Source organism: Odocoileus virginianus, chromosome 34, assembly GCF_023699985.2.
Source record: "Odocoileus virginianus isolate 20LAN1187 ecotype Illinois chromosome 34, Ovbor_1.2, whole genome shotgun sequence".
Lineage (NCBI taxonomy): Eukaryota > Metazoa > Chordata > Mammalia > Artiodactyla > Cervidae > Odocoileus > Odocoileus virginianus.
This window is the reverse complement of record NC_069707.1, coordinates 3445558-3469224: the sequence shown is the minus strand read 5'-3', so window position 1 is coordinate 3469224 and position 23667 is coordinate 3445558. Positions and strand designations below refer to the sequence as shown.

The 23667-nt window shown below is 45.7% G+C and overlaps 1 protein-coding gene across 8 annotated transcripts in view; it reads right to left on the bottom strand.

Annotated features, from left to right (window-relative positions):
- PDE10A (phosphodiesterase 10A) overlaps positions 1-23667 on the bottom strand; it is a 545806-nt gene that overhangs the window by 8242 nt on the left and 513897 nt on the right. For all 8 annotated transcript variants that reach the window (XM_070461605.1, XM_070461607.1, XM_070461606.1 and 5 more), the window contains 5 exons: positions 19498-19640; positions 17145-17228; positions 15512-15662; positions 14179-14334; positions 6657-6829 (listed from right to left, as the gene is read on the bottom strand). In XM_070461605.1, the coding sequence (XP_070317706.1) occupies positions 6657-6829; positions 14179-14334; positions 15512-15662; positions 17145-17228; positions 19498-19640 (707 nt within the window). The remainder of the gene's footprint in view (positions 1-6656; positions 6830-14178; positions 14335-15511; positions 15663-17144; positions 17229-19497; positions 19641-23667) is intronic.

Genomic DNA, 23667 nt, shown 5'->3' with positions numbered 1-23667 from the left:
CTGGTCACCGTGGCGTTTGCACGGGCATGAGGACAGCTAGGAAGTTTCAGGGCCGAGCGCGGCTTCAGGCTGGCGCTGCTGCATGTAGCGGGGAGGAAAGATAGCATTTCAGAGCAGATGCAACTGAAAGGAGAGAAAGGACACAATTAAGGGGCGGTGTCGCTTTAACCATGAGAACACCGTCACTGCCCTCCTAGTTCCAGGAAGACTGCGCTCCCTGCTCCTGCTTCCTGCGGCTTCCTGCGGCAACACAACGTCACGTCGGCCTGATCCCGACACCTTCTAAACCCCTGTGGGCCCTGACTGCCACGAACCAGATTCTGAACTTCATGGAATTGTGAAACTTTAGAGTGGAAAGAAACCTTGGCGGGGTGGGGGCGGGGGGAACTAGCCAATCCTTTCACTTTACAGAAGGAGAATGTGAGATACAAATGAGTGAAATGAGTCCTCGAGGTGTGAATAGTCCAGGACCGGCCAGAAGACTCAGATTTCCAGACAGCTCTCTCGCCACCTCACCCGCAGAGAAGGGCAGGGTCGCTGACCGCTGCACAAACTCTAACATCTCCACGGAAAGGAGGATTTTTTTTCTCAGTTGCTTTGCACTCACCACTATGTGTCCTAGGTCTTATTTTTTTTTCCCCTAAATATGGTTTATTCAGTCTTTTCTTTAGAGGACAAGTAAAAATTGCCTATAAGTATTCAAACAGACACATCCCCTACATAATTTTAATGGATTTGGTCTAATGACATGCTGCTGCTGCTAAGTTGCTTCAGTCGTGTCCGACTCTGTGTGACCCCATAGACGGCAGCCCACCAGGCTCCTCCGTCCGTGGGATTTTCCAGGCAAGAGTACTGGACTGGGGTGCCATTGCCTTCTCTGCTAATGGCTTGCGTCACTCTAAGTGAAGTCTACACTTAAGCGTGGCGCTAAGCGCTAGCTATTGAGAGCTTTTAATATACTGAGTTAAACTTTTACAAAGCAAATTACATCATGATAGAAGGCAAATTATCGAGAAAGACAAAACCTCGTAACAAGCGAAAGTTGTCGCCATTGCCCCTCCGTCCTAAACTCCAGAGCCTGAGGACTCCGCTGCTGCTCCAGGACGCCGAGCTTCCTGGAGGGGCGCAGACAGACCCCACCTGCGAGCACGGGCTGCCTGGGGCCTGGGCCTGTCACCAGGGCTCGCAGCAGCGCAAGAGGCTTGGCTGCAGCTTCGGCCGCAGCAGCGCTCCTTCGAGCAAAGATTCCTGGGTGGCCGGGAGGGCCTGCTCTGTCTATTACCCACGTCTTTGGTGCCGCTCACTTCTGAGGTCTTGTGTTAATACTTCCCATCAGCCAGTTTCTTTCAGCCCATTAGCCAGGTGGCTCGGTGGGAACGGACCCACCTGCAGGTGCAGGAGCCACGAGACCTGGGTTCGACCCTGGGTCGGGAGGGTCTCTGGGGAAGGAAACGGCGGCCCACTCCAGTGTTCTTGCCTGGGAATCCCACGGACAGCGGGGCCTCTAGGGGCTACAGTCCAGAGGGCTGCAGACAGTCGGGCACGACCGTGCGACTGCGCACAGCGCCAGCCGTCTCTTCCTCACCCCCACGTTTCACAAGGACACGGGGGCATCGTGTGTCTGACAGGCGGCCTAGATAACTCCAAAACGCCCCTGGGACTTAAAACGCGTACCCGCCTGTGACCCCAAAACAGATGCCATGTGAAGATATAAGTCCCCTAAGATGATCGGAAAGCCCACGTCTTCTTGCTGAGGTAGTTTCCTAACCACTTTGCGGTTTAAAGGAAGAATATTTATTTCTGGATTTGGGCTTCTAAAGCAACGACTGTATTTTCTGTTTGCTTAACAGGCCGATTCATGTAAGCAGGAACACAACATGAAAAATACTATTATTTTGTTAACAAATAATTATTTCCTGAGACAAAAGTAATCCAGTCTCATTCAATCTACATTCACACAAAAGAATCAGCATTTATTTCTTTTAGATAAATATTGCAATAAGCTTTATCTCAAGAAAGATTTCTTATCTCATAAATCTAAGGAAAATATGTTAACACAAATGGGCACTAGAAAGCGTGTGAACCAATCCTCTCCCTGGATATGACTCCATAGGCAGCATCCTTACTATTAGGGTTGAAAGGATAATAACCTACTTATCATTTAGATTTCACTGTCAAAATTACTTAGAAAAAAACAATTTATCAGTATTTTACTGTTAAGCAAACAAATAAAAATAAGTAAGATAAGATCTGTATTAAATGCCTTTAAAAATTACTTTTTTAAAAACTGTTAGTGACAAATTACTTGGATAGTCATGGTTTCCTGGAAATATGAAACTGAATTGGAATTGTGTCATCTCTTTCTATGAATGGAATATAGGCCTAACTTGTGACTCAGTCACTTCAGTCGCTCAGTCATGTCTGACTCTTTGTGACCCCATGGACTGTGGTATGGAGACCTAATTCATACTGCATTCCGATAGCCAGCTCTGAAAGCGATAGAGTTTATTCCAACTGCTCTTGGCATGACCTTGCCTGTCCTCCTCACTGAGAACACTGCAGTGAGAGCCCGGTGCATGATGCCTGTACTGCTGATGGTCCTCAGGAGGGTAACTTCAGAGTGGGGGGCGGTTCACTACATTCATTTATTCCAAAAAGTTCTGAAGGCCTGTATGTGTCAAACACGGTTCTAGAGATGAGTAAAATAAGCCCTGCTCAGAAGAACTGATGATTTTTAACTGTGGTGTTGGAGAAGACTCTCGAGAATCCCTTGGACTGCAAGGAGATCCAAACAGTCCATCCTAAAGGATATCAGTTCTGGGTATTCATTGGAAGGACTGATGTTGAAGCTGAAACTCCAATATTTTGGCCACCTGATGCAAAGAGCTGACTCATTTGAAAAGACCTTGATGTTGGGAAAGACTGAGGGCAGGAGGAGAAAGGGACGACAGAGGATGAGATGGTTAGATGGCATCACTGACTAAATGGACATGGGTTTGTGTAAACTCTGGGAGTTGGTGACGGACAGGGAGGCCTGGTGTGCTGCGGTTCATGGGGTTGCAAAGAGTCGGACATGACTGAGCGACTGAACTGAACTGAACTGAACTTTTAGGAGTAATGTTCTAGCGGGGGAAAGTAGAAAGTAAGGAGAAAATTTTCATTCAATGAGTCTATAGAAAAATACTTTGAAGGAGGCACACATATGCAGATGAGTGAGACAGTCCAGTGGCGATGACGGTGAGCAAGTCCTAACAAGGGAATAAGCGCCGAGTGTTTGCGGAGCAGCAGGAAAGCCAGTCTGGCAGAAACGCAGCAGTGAGGTGGGGGTGGGCAGCTTGTTGCTGAGTCTGGAGACAGACGGGAACAGTCTGATGGCAAGCAACTGGAAGCTAAGGGTACAAGAGCAACACGACACGCTTTTAAAGAGATCCCTCGGGTGTGCGCAGGGGAGGGTAGACTGAAGAACTGTTGGGGGAGGCAGGCTGCTGAGAATCCTGTGGGAAAACACTGGCCGTCGAGAGGTGCGAGCAGAGCAGTCTGAATTGAGGGGACAGCAGAGATCCAACCAGTCCATCCTGGAGGACATCAACCTGAACGTTCACTGGAAGGACGGATGCTGAAGCTGAAGCTCCAACACTTTGGCCACCTGATGGGAAGAGCCAACTTGGAAAAGACCCTGATGCTTGGAAGACTGAAGGTGGGAGGAGAAGGGGACGACAAAGGATGAGATGGTTGGATGGCATCACCGACTCATGAGTTTGAGCAAGCTCCAGGAGATGATGGTGAAGGACAGGGAAGCCTGGCGTGCTGCAGTCCATGGGGTTGGACACGACTTAGCGACTGAACTACAAGTGGAGACAAAGAAAGCAGGAGGAACGTTCGAGGCAGTGCCTGAGGGTTCAGTCGTGTCCGACTCTCTGTGACCGCACGGGCTGCAGCTGCCAGACGCCTCTGTTCAAGGAATCTTCCAGGCAAGAATACTGGAGTGGGTTGCCATTTCCTTCTCCAATGCATGAAAGTGAAAAGTGAAAGTGAAGTCGCTCAGTCGTGTCCAACTCAGCAATCCCATGGACTGTAGCATTAAGATCTAATTATAAAAATATGCAAAGAAAAATTTAAGTATAATTTATACTCCTTTGAGGATAGAGGAGGCCTTCGTAAGCAACACAGGAAACTAGATTTGATAAAAACAAATGACAGATTTGGACTCATGAAACTTGATTTCTTTGCAGTTAAAATATGAATAAAAATTTTGAAAGACAGCTAAAAGAAAATGTAACATATGACAGAGAAAATCTTAATATCCTTAACAAAAATTAGAATGTGAACTGACTTGTGAAAAAATGTAAAGAATCCAACAAAGAAAATACACAAATTGTGAACAAATAGAAGTAGGAACAACAGTCAACAAACACGAAAAGATCTTGAATGCAGGCATCTATCAGAGAATGGCATATTTAAAGAGAGATGGTTTTTACCTTATGTTAGAAGAAGGTGTGAATTTCTACAGTTCTTTTAGAAAATTTAACATGTGTCTAATTTTCTAACACCATATGCGATATGATATATATTTTTAAAGGACAGTAGATAAGAGAATTGATTACAGAATTAATAATAGTGCAAAATACTAGAAATATTTGATTAATAGGAGGAAGGTTTAATGAGCCAACCCCAGATACTGAGGAAGCTCTGTGATCATGTTTTTGTTTAAAAGTATAGGTTCGTGCACAAACACACAGCTGTGAATAAACACAGGGGAATGCATGGGATGATGCCACACCCAGCATGCTGCTAGTCCTGGAGCACAGAACAGAAGCAGGGACCCTCAGGCTTCTCAGCCTTGCCGTGCAGACGGGGCAGTAACAGCATCAATTCCACGGGGCCATGCTATATAAGGGGCTGGAGCAACAGTGTTCTGGTATCTGCAGGGGTCCGGGACGAAGGCCTCCCCCACCGACATACTGACGGAAGGCTCTGTTATTGCTTTTCTAGTATATGGCTGCACTCTTTAAACTGTTAAAGCAAATATGCATTACCTTTAAAATTACTAATTGCCCCCAAATTATTCAATCATCATAACTACACAGTATACACCACTAACACGTATATATGCATCATGCACCAAGTATAATATCATTTGCAATGAGATTTTTAAAATTTTCTATTTTGTAATAATGCTATTACTATCATAATCATTTTGCTAAAAACATATGCAAGAAACTTGATCCTACTTACATGGCTCCTCTTTGTAACCTGAAGACAAGGGAGACACAGAGTTTTCAGCAACCCGAAGGATGCCGTAATGTCTAGCGTGTTTCTCCAATCTTATAATTGCCATAAGAAAGAGCACTGTGAACAAACACCTGTTCCTACAGGTCTTAGCACAAGAACTACACGTGAAATCTGCCAGACGCAGAGACACATGAAGACTGCAAATCGCTCTGCACCCCTTGAGCTGCAGGCAGAGGAGCGGGAGTCTGCATGACAGGGATGCTCCCGCCATCCTGGGAGGCTCCCGGCAACGTGTCCAGATGACTCTGTGAAATTAAGATGCATTTCTTTTCCTCAAAGTTTCCCGTAAAACGTTTGATGATCATATTCTTGAGGAGATTAAGTTTATTATGCATGTGTCTGTAGTTATTTGTAAACATAAAGTTTTGTGTTTGGGACCCCTGAGCAAATTGCTTCTAAAAACTAAAAGTAGATTCCTGTGGAAAGAAACGTTAGGACCAGTATCTTAATGGATCACAGGGTAGGGCACATAAAGAGCCTGAATAAAGAGTGGATTCAAGTTCAGCAAGACTAGAACGAACCAATAAGCAAGTGTTCCCAGGTCTAAAGATGCATCACTTAAGATGGACCTGGTCAGATATGGACCCTGCAAGAGCAACGTCCTAGAAAGAGAAGCTGGTGGTAGCCACCCACACACTGGCCGGGGCAAGAGGCGTTTTAGCCAATGGGCTGAGATCTAATGGACAGATGGGTGGACAGGCTCACAAGGAAAACACCTGACGCATTCCTGAATCTAGCCGGCAAGTCACACCTTCTCAGAAAACAAGGAATCAAGCCACCTCAGCCTGATGCCACTGGAACATTTAAGGATCCTCATTGTCTCTGTTCTGACCCCATGTTCAAACAGACTCTGGATGGCCACTCAGCTTCCTAAGACTGTGACCACGCTGAGTGCCAATATTCTGATGTGTGCAGCTAGAATACATGTTTGTGGATTAATAACACGGCATGCAAGTCTTACACATCAGTCACACTGGCTTGGAGAATAAGATTCGGATTCTGATGAATCCATTTCTATTTGCTTCTGAGTCTGAGAGGTCAATGACCAAATGCTGGACTGTGATAAATCCGAGGAGAGGCGTCTTGCAAAATGACTTCCCTTTGACAGTACCCATTCCTATGCAACCAGTGTAAATTCCAATTCGTATTTTAGTTATCTTCACAATACACTGTCAGCTATCTTGTCAAGTAATGAAATATCCAAAGTAAATATAAAGCGCACATAAAACAAACAAAAAAAACACATAAATTCTCTTTATATTTCTTTCTCCAAATATAAGTTTGAAATTGCGCTTTTGTTTTAAAATATACATTTATTCCAAATGCCACTGCCTGGGCTACTGAACGTTCAGAAACGCCTTTACCTATGTGACTGGTTATTAAGGTTCAGCGATCCGGTCTGGTACATCTCCTCCAGCTGCTTCCGGTTCCCGAAGTACAGAGCGAGGTCTGTGGCGATGATGGCTTTGCGGATGATCTCAAGTACCTGCTCGTATTCGCTGGAGCTCAGGGTGGAGAAGATGTTGTGCCCTTCCAACTGGGGAGACACAAACACACACCCATGAGCACAAACACACACCCGTGAGCCGACAGGAGGCACCGCTCCCACTTCACGACACAGTTGGTGACGGGAAACAACAGTCAGAACCTGCCTGCAATGCAGGAGACCCGGGTTTGATCCCCTGGAGAAGGAAATGGCAACTCACTCCAGTAAACTTCCCTGCGAGAATTCCACGGACAGAGGAGCCTGGTGGGCTACAGTCCATGGGGTCACAAAGAGTTGGAAACGACTGAGCGACTAAGGCTTTCAGGACACGTTTGGGGGGAACAAAAGGATAGTCTGAAATCACTAATGAAATCAGTGTTTTGGTTTCTCCTTATGATACAACAATGAAGCTACCACGTAAATGAACTATTTAAACCACATAAAATTTTCCACCACAGAATCCCAGCAATTTAAACATATACCTAGTTTGGGGATATTTCCAGTAAGTAGTCAAAGAATTGGAATATGTAAAATATTTAAGTGAATTTTCCTTTTAAACTAGTTAAAAATTTTGGTAATTTTAATATTATAGTAGAAATTAATGGGCTTAAAAAATTATCTACATCCTTGCCCATTTCTGTGAACCTAGTGAATACTAACCTGATTATTCTATACCATAGAAGAAAATGTCCCACTACTGGAAAATTCATAGGCATATTAAAAACTCTCCCTACAGGCAAGAATACTTTTACATAAAACACACATCCCTGAGGTACAGAAACTGTAAGGCCATCCTCTTTTTTGTCCTCACGGTACCTGGACACAGCAGATCATCACCCTAAACAAGACCAAACACCTGTCATTTGGATTCTATTTTCTCAGAATTATTCTTCTGTGAATCTCTTAAATCTTTTTCCAATAATTTCCCTCAGAATTTTAAGTTTGGTTTGTAATTGAGACTAAAATGTGGCATTTCTGTTTAAACAAAAAAGGTTGAGATTCAACTTCTGGGTTCATCAATTTTCTTTTTTAATGATTTATTAGCCAACATAATTGTACTGAGCTAATACTGAGTTGGTAAAGAATCCACCTGCAATGTGGGAGACCTGGGTTTGATCTCTGGGTTGGGAAGATCCCCTGGAGAAGGGAACAGCTACCCCGTCCAGTATTCTAGCCTGGAAAATTCCATGGGGGGGGTCAAAGAGTTGGACATGACTGAGCAATTACCACTTTCATAATTGTACTATAAATTGACTTTTGTTTCCAGTTGTCTTAAGCTATATTTACTGACTGATAAAATACATTGCAAACTTGAAATTATTAAAGTACATTTCTTTATAAAATCAGATACTCAGTATGCTGAAATAAGGCTATGTGTTCTCCATTTATTTTCAATTATCAGAATCTTTCTGAATTATTTACTGTTAAGGTATTATATTTATATTTAAATTATCCTATGATAAACGCAACAATGGAGTTACTTATAATTGGTTCTTGTTCTGACAATGATATCTATAGAATGGTCTAAGATTATAAATCCCTTTCAAACTCATGATTTCACTTTAAAACAATAAAATTTAAATAAATCTTTGATACGTAGCTAAAATGAAGTGTTTGCTGAAACATTAATGACATTTTTATTTGACTAAAGAAAACCAGTCCATGCCTCACTCCCCAGCAGTCCTGCCGTCCTCCCCACCCCCATTATGAATCACTATCGTGGGAGCAACAGGCAGAGGCTGACGCATTCTGGGGCTTTGGAAGGAAAAAAGCCAATGATGCAACTAATTGCATCAAGCATTCAAAACAATGATGTCTTGAAAAATATACAATATTTATTTTGATGTTTAATTGCCAACTGCATCAAACCGTATACTAGGAAACATGAGAGCACTATAATTAAGAACACAGATTTTGGAGTCAAACAACTCTGGTTTTTAATATCCGTCTGCCCCTTACAAGCTGTGTGACAATGAACAAGTAACTTAACCTCTTTGATGTACATTACTTTTGTTTGTAAAATGGACATGAATGATAATACCTGTCTCCGGATTCCACAAAAATCAAATGTATTGATAAGTGCAAAATTCTAGTTTATCAGAAGTACCTAAAAATGATGAGGGCTTCCCTGGTGGCTCAGATGGTAGAGAATCTGCCTGCAGTGTGGGACAGACCTGGGTTTGACTCCTGGGTTGGAAAGATCTCCTGGAGGAGGGCATGGCAACCCACTCCAGTCTTCTTGCCTGGAGAGTCCCATGGACAGAGGAGCCTGGTGGGCTACAATCCAGGGAGTCACAAAGAATTGGACACGACTGAGCGACTGGGCACAGCACAAGAATGATGAAACAGTGACTATGATGACGGTGATGACGACAAAATCTGGCAGTGTAACTTCTGCAGGCGGACTTCAGGGACAGAGAGAAGGCGAAACAAGCAAACAAACCTATATGTCCAGAAGCAGACGGGATGGCCAGAGACCCTTCCTATCTATTTAGGACACATCTGTAGGAAAGGATGGATTTCAGCTAACCTCTGTAACACGCTAACACATTTTAGCTCCTAAGCAGGGACAGTGTTGAGCGTAAGTACAATAACTTTGCTACAGTTGCACCTGACAACAGGAAATTCTCCTACTGCAGATGGACTGTGTCAGAGAAATGCTACTGCTAGAAAAACTCGTGAAAACATCACAGGATCTCAAAATGTTGGGATAAAGATGACGTTTTAAAAGCCTAAACATGTTTAAAAAGCACTAGGCAATTTAAGATTAATGGAATAGTGAGACAGTTTTCTTCGTAACGAGAATAATTATTCCTAATTGGTCTGGTTTCTAAAATGTCAGCTTTTGGGTACCTACCATGAGGTATTCACAGAAGGCAAAAGACAGAAAAAGGGCAGCTTCAGTACTCGAGAAAATCATTAACATCTTCTTATGAAATACATTTTTAATATTAAAATGAACATTATTATGGATATTAAATAAAGGAATAATAAATGAATATTAAAATGGATTTAGTATTCTAACACTAAAATACACGGGTACGTTTTAGATAAGGGAACAGAGCTTATTCGTCACTGCCCACACAGACTAGTCTCCATACCTGAAGTCACTCCACTTGACTCCACGACTGAGCCACCTACACACTCTGTCCTGAGGACACACGTCTACTCGCTTCACCTTAAATAAAAGTTGGCAGCTTCCAGTCTCCAAACTGTGCCCACACTGCTCTGTCCTCTCTGACTCCGAGTCCACAGTCTTCACGTTTTCCACACCACCCGTGTCAGCAGATGCGGCAGACGCCTCCAGCGGCAGAGATGAACAGGGCTTCCCATTCAGAGAGGAGCGCCAAACTCACAGACAGAAGATTCCGGGAGCGTGTGAGCAGTCTGTGGGCGTCTGAGGGGCTCAGGGCCGAGTGAAGGGGCACACACCTGCACCCCAGTTGTGTGGAGACATCGTACAATAATTTCGCTGGAGGAGATGCCTGAGCTGAGCCTTGAAGACAAGGAGACGCTGCCACAGAAAGAAAGGGGAGCTGGACAGGGCAGAGAGCCAGGGAGAGTCTGGGGCCACAGAAGCATCCTGGACACAGGCAGGGGCCCTTCATCGAGGACTGAGAATCAGCTAAGAGAGGAACTTTACTCTTGACGCCGTGGCACCCACTGGTCACTTTTGAAACAGGAGAATAAGTCCAGACATATACGTGGAAGGCAGACCTGAGACCCACAAGCCTGGGGAAACGGTGGTCACCAGGGGAAAAAGGCAGTCAGACCGACAGCCTCTAATGAAAGCAGACTCTGGGACATCCCCGGGGAAGGTCCCTGCCAGACACGCAGGAGGCTGCGGTGCCCAGAGGGGCCTGTGTGGCGTCCACCGCGGATGCCAGCGGGCACTTCTGTCCAGCAGGAGACGGCCTGCACACGGCCCCAGCTCCCGTCACAGGAGGGCAGCCCGGGGTGGCTGAGACAGCTGAGATCCCGAGCCTGTCTCCTCTCCTGATGCGCTGAGACTTCCTCCTTCATTCCTGACGTGTTCTCCTCCTGTTGCCCAGCGGGGAGGGAACTTCCCTGCATCCCCATCACTGGAGGAACGTGCGGACCAGGGTGACGGGACACATACCCGCCGGCCCCCTGTACTGTGAGCAGACACCCGCCCAGCCCCCATATCACGACAGACACCCACCCGGCCCCGCACCGTGACAGACACCCGCATGCGAATAGCACTGTGTGTGTGTTGGACGGAGGTCAGCTGTCAAGGCCTCGGGCTCAGTCTCTGTGCATCCGCGCTGCTGTGGTCACATGGGGGTCCTCTTCCCCGTGCCCCCCCGCGTTGTTCAGATTGTCCGCTAAGGAAGTGCGGCAACCCACTAGAAGTCAGCCTTGGGGTGAACAAGACTGATACACAGACACATGTGCACACACGCACACATGTGGCTTGGAGAAGGCCTGTGGGCAGCTCCCCCATCCATCAGTGTGAACGCTTTCTCTCCGACCACGTGGCCGCAGGCCACACCGTCCCAGGACCACAGCGGTCTGCGCGGTGATGGGAAGAAGCCTGCGCAGCGCTAGGGCAGCCGCGGGAGAGCCCCTCCTTACAGGGGTCGCTGGCGGACGGCGCTCCCAGCGCGGTCCGTGTCACATAGTGAAGCACCGTCTGATGGTTCAGTGAGCGGATGGCGGCATTTTCACCATTACCCGAGGATGTCACCTGAACTGTTAGGCCTGCAAGGCGTCCTGACCACACTCACACTCGGGGGGGTGTGGTGACTGGAGGCGAGAATGGGGGGCGACCCTGGCAGGGTCACTGAGCCGCGATGGGTGAGCAAGGCGCCACCTCGGGAGCTGCAGAACAAGCCGCGCCGGGCCAGCCTCTGTGGGCAGATCCTTGGCGCATCCTGGGCGGACATGCGGAGGCAAGAGCCACAGCCTGGGAGGGCGGCCGGGTGGGCAGAGGGCGGGGGACCTGCCTCCCTCGCGGGCTGCTGGGCCAGGGCTGGTGCCTTCTCACGGCACCCTGGGCCTAAATCCTGTGCCAGGCAGGAGGCACGTCTGTTCTTGGCAGGAATTCTCAGAGGCAGTTGGATGGATCTGAGAAGGAAAACTCAGGAGCATGCAAAATCAGCAGGGTAGACGTCTCCAGAACACGAAGGAAAACCCTCCGAAATACTCCTGCCCATGGGGGTGGGGCCATGAGTCTATTCCCTGCCCGGTTTCCCCGTCACAGCTGCGCGGGAGGCGCTGGTCAGTCCAGGATACGCTGAGCCTGTGCCACGCCTGGTTCCTCTAGCCAGCGATGCCAGTCCTCTACCGAGGACCGCACCGTCTCTAAAGACACAAGAGCAAATGTACAAACGTGCTTCACCAGTGACCGAACCCCTTCTCTAACACTTGGAATCTGAGGGCCCCCCAACAATTCTGTGGATGTCAACAGCTTGACTGAACTTTGCCTTGAGTTTCAGTGGCCGTGTTCTGACCATTCTGGGAACACCGCATTATGTAATATGCAGTTCCCACATCGCTGAGGTTTTGCTGAAAATGAGAAACCATTTATACCGCCTTAACCGTCAGCGGCAAAAAACAGAGGAAGTCTTCTTTGCTTGGGTCAGACCCTTCCCACCCAGCCGGCTCGTATCACTGCTGTTATCACCCAGCTCAGATTTCAGTCCATCCGGCAGCAATGGACTTGGCCAGCCTGGCCTTTTTAAAAGCTAATTCTATTATGTTTAGAAAAGGCTTTCCGAAGAAACTTTATGAAGGCTATCAAAATTCACTGGCAGATTAAATAGTGGAGATGTCATCACAGCCGAATGCATGCATTCACTTAGGATACAGGAAGCACACGGGGTTGAGGGAGGCCTAAATATCTCTAAGCGAAGGCATGCTGACGTCATATCTGGCATTTGCCTTTCTTCCTGCAGAGGTAAACGGTCTCACAGGATGAGTAAGGGCAAAGTAGGTATAAACTGTCATAAAGTTTCATAATGTCTGTTTACAGAAAGCTCGTTTTAGTATGTGTGTGTTTTAATATATATATGTGTGTATAACACACATTTATTATACACACACATATAGGTACACACATATCTATATTATATGCACATATGCAAACACATACACATATATGCACATATGCAAACACATACACAACCACATACACAACCACACATATCCACACATCTTTCACCTTGCTTAAATTTCCAGGTATATATGGATCTATCTACCTATCCATCCAAACCATCCATCCATCCATCCATCCATACATCACTTAACAAAAGGAAGGACAGGGACCATCAGGATTGGTAATTTCCTGTTGCTTTCAGGTACAGAACTGGCCTGAGGATGGGGGGATGTTCGGCCCCCTGCCGGACCTGGCCCCGGCTCGGGCAGACCTCTCCCCCTCCCTGGCAGGTAGTCAGAACAGCACCTGCACCCCAGCAAGCTCATGTTCACCTTCACAGCCCCGAGGAGAAGGGGCGTGGACAGGTTCAGCCTGCTGGGCTCGGGAAGATCCGGTGTGCGGTACTGCCAGGCACGGGGCCAGCGTGGACAGTGAGGAGCCTCCTGGAGGAGCTGCAGGGAGGACACCAGCCCCGGGCGGGCGAGGGCTGGGCTGCCCCAGGGAAGAAGGCCGCCCCGGGGAGGAAGGCCGCCCCGGGGAGGAAGGCCGCCCGAGCCACAAACAGCCTCTGCTTCGCAGATGGCCACAGCGGTCACTGCTGAGGTCCTGCTGGGGGTTGCCTCACATTCTTGCAAATTCAGAATCCTCCCAGTAATCAGACCCGTAATCAGGGGACCTAATGAGATGTCTCTTCCTCCTTCGAGGTGCTAACACTGAGAGGAAGAAATGGGGTCTGCTATTCTGAAGCCAAACACAGAGCATATTTTAAAAATTGTGATGGAAAGCAAACTACTACAAGGTAATAGCTACTTATTTAAGATGAGTTTGAGGACAACCTTTAAGAAGCAAATGCATCTCACTGTGATGTGAGAACTGTCAGCGTCCAAAGCAGTCACTAGGAACATCTTAAAAGCAACAGAATTAAACACACAAAAGGTAAAAAAAGAACTTCAATGCACTTAAAATCTTATTTGCCTAACTTTCGAGATTCATTGGTCAACAGGTTCTGGTTCTAGAATATGACAATCCACATAGATTAAATGAACTATGTGAAACAGTTCATTTGCCTCAGGGTATAAGATACTTAAAAATCGAATGTGGTTAAAAAAATATATATATATAAATCTTCAAACAAAAGCCTTTCTTAAAAACAAAAGACAGAATTATCCTGAGCATGACTCTGATGGTTCTACAGTAAAATGCGGCTGCTGTTTTTAAAGAAGGCCGCCACCACCTAAGCCAGAAGTCTCTCTCAGAAGACGGCGGGGCCCCGGCGGCTCACCTGCAGGATGGACACGGTCTGGGAGAAGTGGTGTTGCTCCATGGTGGACGTGGAGTAGAGTGCGGCCAGCGGGTGGTCGAACTTCTGCAGGTAGCTGTTGCTGAAGCCGCGGTGGTCCAGGTCATGGCACAGACACGCGATGAGCAGGCCTTTGCGCTTAAGAAACAACACAGCACACAGACGTTCAAAACAAAGCAACGGGACTCTCACGCTGACTTCTGTCACTGACGCAGCCCACCTCCTCACTAACATCGGAAATGCCAGATAGTCTAGCCTCCTTTTTAACCACTTTGTTTTCTGCGGCTGACTCTGACAGCCAAATTACTATTGAGGTTTCCTGCTGAGCTCTGAGACAAAGTGTTTGAGTGGGGGCAAATGAAAGCAAGGGTTCCAAAGGACAGATAAAGCAAATCTGCAAAAGGAGAGGGCAGTTTCCATTCTTCATTCAAAAATCTATTCGACACTAAATTCTAGCGATGGTATGGTTATCGTGAATGAGGACTGTAACAAGGAAATAAAGCATGGGACAAGCAGCTCCCTTTCTCTGCAGGGTCACGTGTCCTGGAGCAGGAGGAGAGAAGGGGGTTGAGTTGGAGCTTTCACAGCAGCTGCTGGGGCCCATGGAGAGAGGACAGCGTGGCCACCGGGAAGGTCTGCCTGGGAGCGGAACCAGGGCATGAATGGAAAGGGGTCCCCGCGTCCTCTGTGTGTGTGTCACCAGCTCCAAGTCTGTAGAGGCTGCAAATAAGTGGAACATCATGATGTCCCTGTCCTCTTGTGCGGGAGAATGTCGGATGAGTGTTTATGTTTTAACTGCATTTAATGTTCTGGGCTCTTAGGGGGATAGGATAAGTCTCCATTATCTAGGGCATGAGAGCAAGGAGAACAATTCGCCTTATCTACATCCTTTCAGAGGAGCAGGAACTGGCAACCCACTCCAGTATTCTTGCCTGGGAAAATCCCATGGACAGAGGAGCCTGGTGGGCTACAGTCCGTGGGGTCACAAAGAGCCGGACATGACTGAGCGACTAAGCACACATCCTTTCAGAAGAGTCAGCTTTACCAGGGAAGAGAGACCACAGAAACCAGTGCTTCGTTGAGGGACATTTTGGTGACACTGGAATTTCCGTTTCTATATTTCTTATGCAAAACAATAGGAAAAAATGCTTGGATGTTGTGATTTACAATTGTGCTTCTCATGAATTTACTGAACCAAAGCTCGTCCTGGAATAACATGGCGCCTAATTATATCACGAATGGGCGGCAGACACAGAGGGCTGAAATCCACTCCGGCTATCTGAAGATGGGGCAGAGGGAGGGCGCGCGCACGCACCTCGAGGTCAGTGAAGAGCCCGTGGTTGTTCTGCAGGATGGCGTACATGCAGTGCGCCACTGTCACCGCGTGCTTCCAGTTGTGGTAAGGGACCCGGCGGTAGTTCTTCTTCACGGACATGATGAAACGACACAGCTTCTCCAGCTCGAAGCTGTGTGGAAGACACATTGTCAGGACAGAAACTGGTAAAGAAGCAACGCGTTCCCGGAGACAGCGCTGGTCTAGACACACAGGTCTGTGCCGCGGCACACCTGGCCGGGGAGCTGTCCGAGGTGCTGAGAGAGCCTCGTTCACCAGCTCCCTGACAGTCCTCCAGCCGGTGAGGAAGGAGGACTCCTTACCGGCTTCCTCTCGGACACTGTAACGGGCCCACCAGCGCGCAGACCCCAGAACCTGCTTGCCTTCCCTACCATCAGCTCCCATCACCGCTTCCTGAACAGTCAAGCATCTCCTGCATCCCACAGGCTCAACAGACAGCAACATACCGTCACCCTGCTCAAGGGTGTTTTGAGATAGTTTTTTTTCCAAAAAAGTGTATTCATATTCACAAACTGCAAACATGAACACCATAAGAATTTTCTAGATGAGTGGCTATCCTTTGAAAGGGAATCCAAATTACCATGGCACACTCAAATTATTAACTGGCAGTGGCAAATGATCACATTCAAATACTTAACAGTACATGAAAGACTATGACGCATGCTCTTATTCTACAGTGTGGTAATAGATTTTGTAATTTTTTTTTTTGAATGTACTTAGACCTCTTTAGAGCCCCACCAACTCTCTCAATGGATATGAGGCAGCTTAAGACAAAAGCGTATCAATATGAACCAGGGCTCCAGAAATACCAGAGATGAGAGTTCAGAAAACCTCTAAATATTAATACACATAACCTTTATGTTTCTCTACTGAAAATTTCCAGATAGTCCCTGAAGTATAAGGTATATCATTATGAGAGTTTCAACTGGTCAAACTCTGAACTGCTATCTAAGAAATAAGTTAGGTATCTTGTGCTCATTCTTTTGAAACAATAATTTATATAAGTTGCTGATGGAAATAAGAGAAAACAGAATTCAATGGGAAAGGGGAGACAATTTAGCTCTAGAGAAGCTAAGAGCCTCTATAAGCCACTCAATGACTAGTGAAAAAAAGAAAAAGAAAATTATTTCTTGCATTTTAACTATGTGTTTAAGCTATATTAAAACAAACAAACAGACAAATATAAGGTCATGCAGTTCCTCTAGGACAGGGCTCAAAAGAAGGGAGATGGAGAAGGAAAGGGCAATGTAACTTCACTCCAAACAAAGGACACCACTCTGAATTAGGAGCCCTGGTTCCTTCACTCTTGCTTTAACTGGCATATTAAAGTTAAAGGTGAAAGGCGATGCTCAATGTATGTGTTTGTTCCAAGACACCCACAGAATCAATATGCGATTACTTATCTCAGCTACACCTCCATTCTCATCATCACCTGGTCAGAACTGGTCATGAACCAAGCAGATCTAAGAAGGCTGCAGGCTCTCTAATGATCTTAGCCTTTTTTAAAAATTCAAGTGTTTAGAGAAAACAATTTGTGGCATGTTTTAATTATCAACCAAGAACGCGGTGAGGGCATCGAGGCGGTCTCACGTACCAGGCTGTCCCGCAGGATCGGTGGATCATGTACACGAAAATTCCAGGCCACATGTTTTCAAAGGGGCCGACGTCAAAGTGGAACCTGGAATAAACAGAAAGCACAGGGTGGGGGGGGGGGCTCATGAGGAAATGCAGCGAACTAAGACAAAGATACAAATAAAGTAAGCAACTTTTACGTCTATGAAGAAACTAAAAAGTAATACTGGGAGTTTGGCCCCCTGCCTTCTCCCCTTCTCAGTCACATCTCTGTCATAATCAAACGTTTCCAGGAGGACATTCCACCCACCCCCTCAGGAACTTAGTCCAAGATTTAAGCCACTGCTTAAGTCTCTGTTACAAAGGAATACTGTCGTCATTATCAGAGCAACGAAAAAGGACAACATAATGATGCTCTTAATACTACACACTCATTAATACTACACATACACTACACGTGCACTGCACAATTCATAGAGAAAAGAGATCTTATCTGAGATTCTTTTAGAGCTGAAAATCCATCTATTTCCCATTTTAATCCAGAGAAAACATTTATAAACATTGACATTCAAAGCTATCACCTATTTTCATATGCTAATTTAGTTGTGGATATTTAACCCACATAAGCAGAATGCTCAAGTAGTAAACCATTTTCCTTTAGGTGCAAGACTTCTGACACCAAATGTGTGAGTTTTCCACATCAAGCAGTTCTCCAGTTCTCTGCAGATACCCACTGATTCCATAGGATTCAACCCCATTCTTACACTACCTGGAGTTGAGGCAGACCTCAGCTCAGGGGCTGGGGCCCACAGACTGCCTCCACTTCATACGCCCATCACAAGTCAAGGCCACCCACCCTTCTAATCTGTCCGCCGTTCCCACAAGCCCCTCCATGGGGGAGATAATGTGCTAGAACAGCTCCAGAATGCAGAAGAACACTTCAGCTAGACTTCTGGCTTATCCTTGGGACACAACTCGAGAACGGCCAAGTGGAAGAGATGCCCAGGGCAAGGGAGTGGGGCGGGCCATGCAGCTCCGTCCTCTCTGGGGGCACCCCCTTTCCAGCACCTGACGTGCTCCCCCGTCTGGAAACTGTTGGGGCCGACCCCTCAGTTAGGGTTTTCTGGAGCTTCCAGCACGTGGGTACAGGTGATGAAATCCTTGCTCACTGGTAACCTGCCCCCTAGTCTCTCTACCGGGAAAGGAATCTATGGGTGGGGCTGAGCTTCCAGCCCTCCAATCACAGGCAATAAGCCAGCCCTCTTAATATGAATAACAAAAGACACCTCTCTCACCTAAATCACTCAGGAAATTTTAAGGGTCAAAGGAGCTCTGTGCCAGGAACTAGCTACAAAGACCACAGTCATGTGTTTCTTATTCTATCACAATATATGTATGTATTAGTTGTGCAGTCATGTCTGACACTTTGTGACCCCACGGACTGCAGCCCACGAGACTCCTCTGTCCTGTGTATTACAACATATACCATATATATATATATATATATATATGTGTGTGTGTGTGTGTATATATATATATATGCACACTATGTAACACATACACTGTTAAAAGATAAACTCTGGCATATTATTTGAGCAAAAAGCCATTTAAACAGGGCAGCACCAACTTAAAGTGGTCAGGAGTACTTTGCTGACAGAACTCATGGAAACACCTCTATACAGACGGTGCCAAGAAAAGAAATCATATGATTGGCTCCAGCTAAATCCTAGCTGGCTGTTCAGAACTGGTGTTCTTAGCATTTCCATCTCGTGACCCTGAGGCATTTACAGGCTTAGATTCCCATTTGCTTACTAGGCCGGCAGGGCGTTAAACGCACAGCGATCTAACTACCTCATTTAATGAACAACACGATTTGTCTTATTTTAAACAACTGTCAGCTCTGGATCACTTTTTAAGATTTTTTTATGTTGTTATTAACATACAGCGTTGGCTTACGCTTTTGATGGGCAGTCCCACCACCAGTAACAAATGTATTAGCGTAGGATTAGAAGCGAAGCGTGGATGATAAACCATGTATTACTAAAGTCTCAAATTTAACTGGCAAACTTAAAACTATATGGAAATGAAACCTTTCGGTTATCTGAGATTAAATGCCATTTTGAAGAGCAAATATTTCACAAAGTATGTAAACATGGAAAGCTAACATTTAGGTTGGCTCATTTCAAAATGGTGCTCAGACTAGTTTTTCTAAAGATAAAGAGAGCCGGCCCTTTCTCCCTTTGAAGGGGGAAATGGTAAGGCCAGGGACCACAGGTGGAATGCAATATTTATGACTCTAGTTCTGGAAGCCCTTTCACTCCCAGCCCAGTTGGGTGGGAACTGTGGCCGAGGAAGCCGACGGGCAGGATGCTCACAGCTCGATCTCTTTGCACAGCCGGCCGGGCAGGCTGAAGTGCATGAGGCCTTGCCACTCCTCCGCGGTGCAGATGCTGTGGTAGGACAGCTTCTCCATGGTGACCCTGTAGATGCACTCCGAGTGCCGGATCCTGTGGTACATCTGGAAGGCGGAGCCAACACAGAAAATGTAACTAAAGCGTGCGTGGTTCGTCATTACAGCGCAGAGGCTGCTATAAAAAAACAAAATCACAACTGCACCTGGATTCACTATTATTCGTCCTTACCTACTATTACTGCGTATTACTATCCATTAGCTACCATCTCTATCAGTTCAGTTCCGTTCAGTCGCTCAGTCGTCTCCGACTCTTTGTGACCCCATGGACTGCAGCACACCAGGCCTCCCTGTCCATCACCAACTCCCAGAGCTTGCTCAAACTCTTGTCCATCGAGTCGGTGATGCCATCCAACCATCTCATCCTCTGTCTTCCCCTTCTCCTGCCTTCAATCTTTCCCACCATCACTATATATTTCCATATACACTGAAGAAACCCACACATGTGACTCTGAAGATACAAATATTTTTTAAAGAAGTTATATCTCCATTTTAAAAGACTTCTTAAATTTTGTAAGAAGTGTTTTTTTTTTTTTTTTTTTTTCAGATGGCCAGACATTGTATCTAGGTGGAGAGATTACCTGGTACCTTATTCTTGGATGCCCAGCCTTGGTGGGAAATAAACGTCTGATGTTCATAAGCCCCCTAAGTCCACAGTATTTTGTTATAGCATCACAAACAGACTAAGACTCAAACAACTAAATTTGAGACATCAGTTGACTTTTTCTCCGTGTCTCCTTTTAAAAATATTTAGCTTAACTCTTGGTGATCTCAAAGTCCTCTAGTCCAGGGAGTATGAAAATATTTTGATTGTAAAGTTCTTTATTGGTAAAATAAGTTTATAGATGCACATGTAATAAATGTATGCCCCTTCAGAAATTACACACTGTGCTAATATATTGTTTGTATTATAAATGAAAATATAATCAAAATTTTAAAAGATAAAAAGTACATATTTTTAAAATATTTAATTTTACTTACTTAGCATGACTTTTGCTCACACTAAACAATTATATATTTTAAAATGAAGCACTATAACGGTATGTTACCAATTGTCAAGGTTTTTTCCTTATTGCTTGGTGAGATGGTGGTGTTTAATATAACACAGAAACAGTGGTACTAGTGGAGTAAATATGCCAAAAAGTGCGCGAGTGCGTGCTGTGCTAAGTCGCTCAGTCGCGTCTGACTCGTTGCGACACTGCGGACGGTCGCCCTCCAGGCCCCTCCGTCCATGCTATTCTCCAGGCAAGACACTGGAGCGGGCTGCCACGCCCTGCTGTAGGGGATCCTCCCTACCCCGGAATCGAACCCGCTTCCCTTCCATTTCCTGCCTTGGCAGGCAGGCAGGTTCCTTACCAGTAGCACCACCTACTGGAGAAAAATATGCCAGAAAGTTCAGTTCAGTCGCTCAGTCCTGTCCGACTCTTTGTGACCCCATGGCAGCAGGCCAGGCTTCCCCATCCATCACCAACTCCCAGAGCTTGTTCAAGCTCGTGCCCGTTGAGTTGGTGATGCCAGAAAGTATGTGGAGTCAAACAGAATAAAGGCAGTACTGTCTGTTCTTACACATCACACTCACGGTTCTGCTCGCTGACCAGAGTTGGTGATGCCAGAAAGTATGTGGAGTCAAACAGAATAAAGGCAGCACTGTCTGTTCTTACACATCACACTCACAGTTCTGCTCGCTGACCACTAATACCTGTTCTTACACATCACACTCACAGTTCTGCTCGCTGATGACTAATACCTGTTCTTACACATCACACTCACGGTTCTGCTCGCTGACCACTAATACCTGTTCTTACACATCACACTCACGGTTCTGCTCGCTGATCACTAATATCTGTTCTTACACATCACACTCACGGTTCTGCTTGCTGACCACTAATATCTGTTCTTACCCATCACACTCACGGTTCTGCTCGCTGACCACTAATATCTGTTCTTACACATCACACTCACGGTTCTGCTCACTGATCACTAATACCTGTTCTTACACATCACACTCACGGTTCTGCTCGCTGACCACTAATATCTGTTCTTACACATCACACTCATGGTTCTGCTCGCTGATCACTAATACCTGTTCTTACACATCACACTCACGGTTCTGCTCGCTGACCACTAATATCTTCAACTGAAATTCAGATGAATTTCCATTTCCCCTGATGTAAATCAGTTATTTTTGCAAATTAAGCAGCTGCATCTTTATATATTGTCAATCAGTTTCAAAACCAGCATCAATCAGTGAAATTCATCATACAGCAGATTTTAATAAGTTAAAAGCTGTGTGACAAAATAAATTTTTTTAAAAATTCAACTTTTGAAGACAGAGAGGGAAAAGGGATCACAAAACAGATGGAACAAACAAAACAAATAACAAGATTATGGGTGTATACCTAAGCAAAAGACATGCCTGGTCTAAATAACCTCATTAGAAGAAAAGGTTATCTGACTGAGCAGGAAGCAAAACCCCAACTCACACTGTCTACAAGAAAGAACCCTACTTTAAATAAAACAAAGACTTGGATAGGGTCTTCCCTTGTCATTCAGCTGGTAAAGAATTCGCCTGCAATGCAGGAGACCTGAGTTTGATCTCTGGGCTGGGAAGATCCCTTAGAGAAGGAAAAAGCTACCCACTCCAGTATTCTGGCCTAGAGAATTCCATGGACTGTATAGTTCATGGGGTTTCAAAGAGTCGGACACGAGTGAGCAAATTTCACAGTTCACAGGGTAAAAGTAAAAGGCTGGAAATTTGTAAAACTCAGCAGTGGCCACAGGACTGGAAAAGGTCAGTTTTCATCCCAATTCCAAAATGCCAAAGAATGTTCAAATTACTGTATAATTGCTCTAATTTCACATGCTAGCAAGATTATGCTTAAAATCATTCAAACTAGACTTCAGCAGTACGTAAACTGAGAACTTCCAGATGTTCAAGCTAGATTTATAGAAGGCAGAGGAACCAGAGATCAAATTGCCAACATCCACTGGATCATAGAAAAAGCAAGAGAGTTCCAGAAACATCTACTTCAGTTCAGTTCAGTCGCTCAGTCATGTCCGACTCTTTGTGACCCCATGGACTGCTGCACACCAGGCCTCCCTATCTATCACCAATTCCTGGAGCTTGCTCAAACTCATGTCCATCGAGTCAGTGATGCCATCCAACCATTTCATCCTTTGTCGTCCCCTTCTCCTGCCTTCAGTCTTTCCCAGTATCAGGGTTTTTTCAAATGAGTTCTTCACATCAGGTGGTCAAACTATTGGAGTTTCAGCTTGAAAATCAGTCCCTCCAATGAATATTCAGGACTGATTTCCTTTAGGATAGACTGGTTGGATCTCCTTGCAGTCCAAGGGACTCTCAAGAGTCTTCTCCAACACTACAGTTCAAAAGTATCAATTATTCGGTGCTCAGCTTTCTTTATAGTCCAACTCTCACATCCATGCATGACTACTGGAAAAACCATAGCTTTGACTAGACAGACTTGTATTGGCAAAGTAATGTCTCTGCTTTTTAATATGCTGTCTTGGTTGGTCATAGCTTTTCTTCCAAGGAGTAAGCGTCTTTAAATTTCATGGCTACAGTCACCATCTGCAGTGATTTTGGAGCCCCCCAAAATAAAGTCTGCCATTGTTTCCACTGTTTCCCCATCTATTTGCCATAAAGTAATGGGACTGGATGCCATGATCTTAGTTTTCTGAATGCTAGCTTTAAGCCAACTTTTTCACTCTCCTCTTTCACTTTCATCAAGAGGTTCTTTAGTTCTTTGCTTTTTGCCATAAGGGTGGTGTCATCTGCACATCAGAGGTTATTGATATTTCTCCTGGCAATCTTGATTCCAGCTTGTGCTTCTTCCAGCCCAGCGTTTCTCATGATGTACTTTGCATATAAGTTAAATAAGCAGGGTGACAATATACAACCTTGACGTACTCCTTTTCCTATTTGGAACCAGTCTGTTGTTCCATGTCCAGTTCTAACTGTTGCTTCCTGACCTGCATACAGATTTCTCAAGAGGCAGATCAGGTGGTCTGGTATTCCCATCTTTTTCAGGATTTTCCACAGTAAATTGTGATCCAC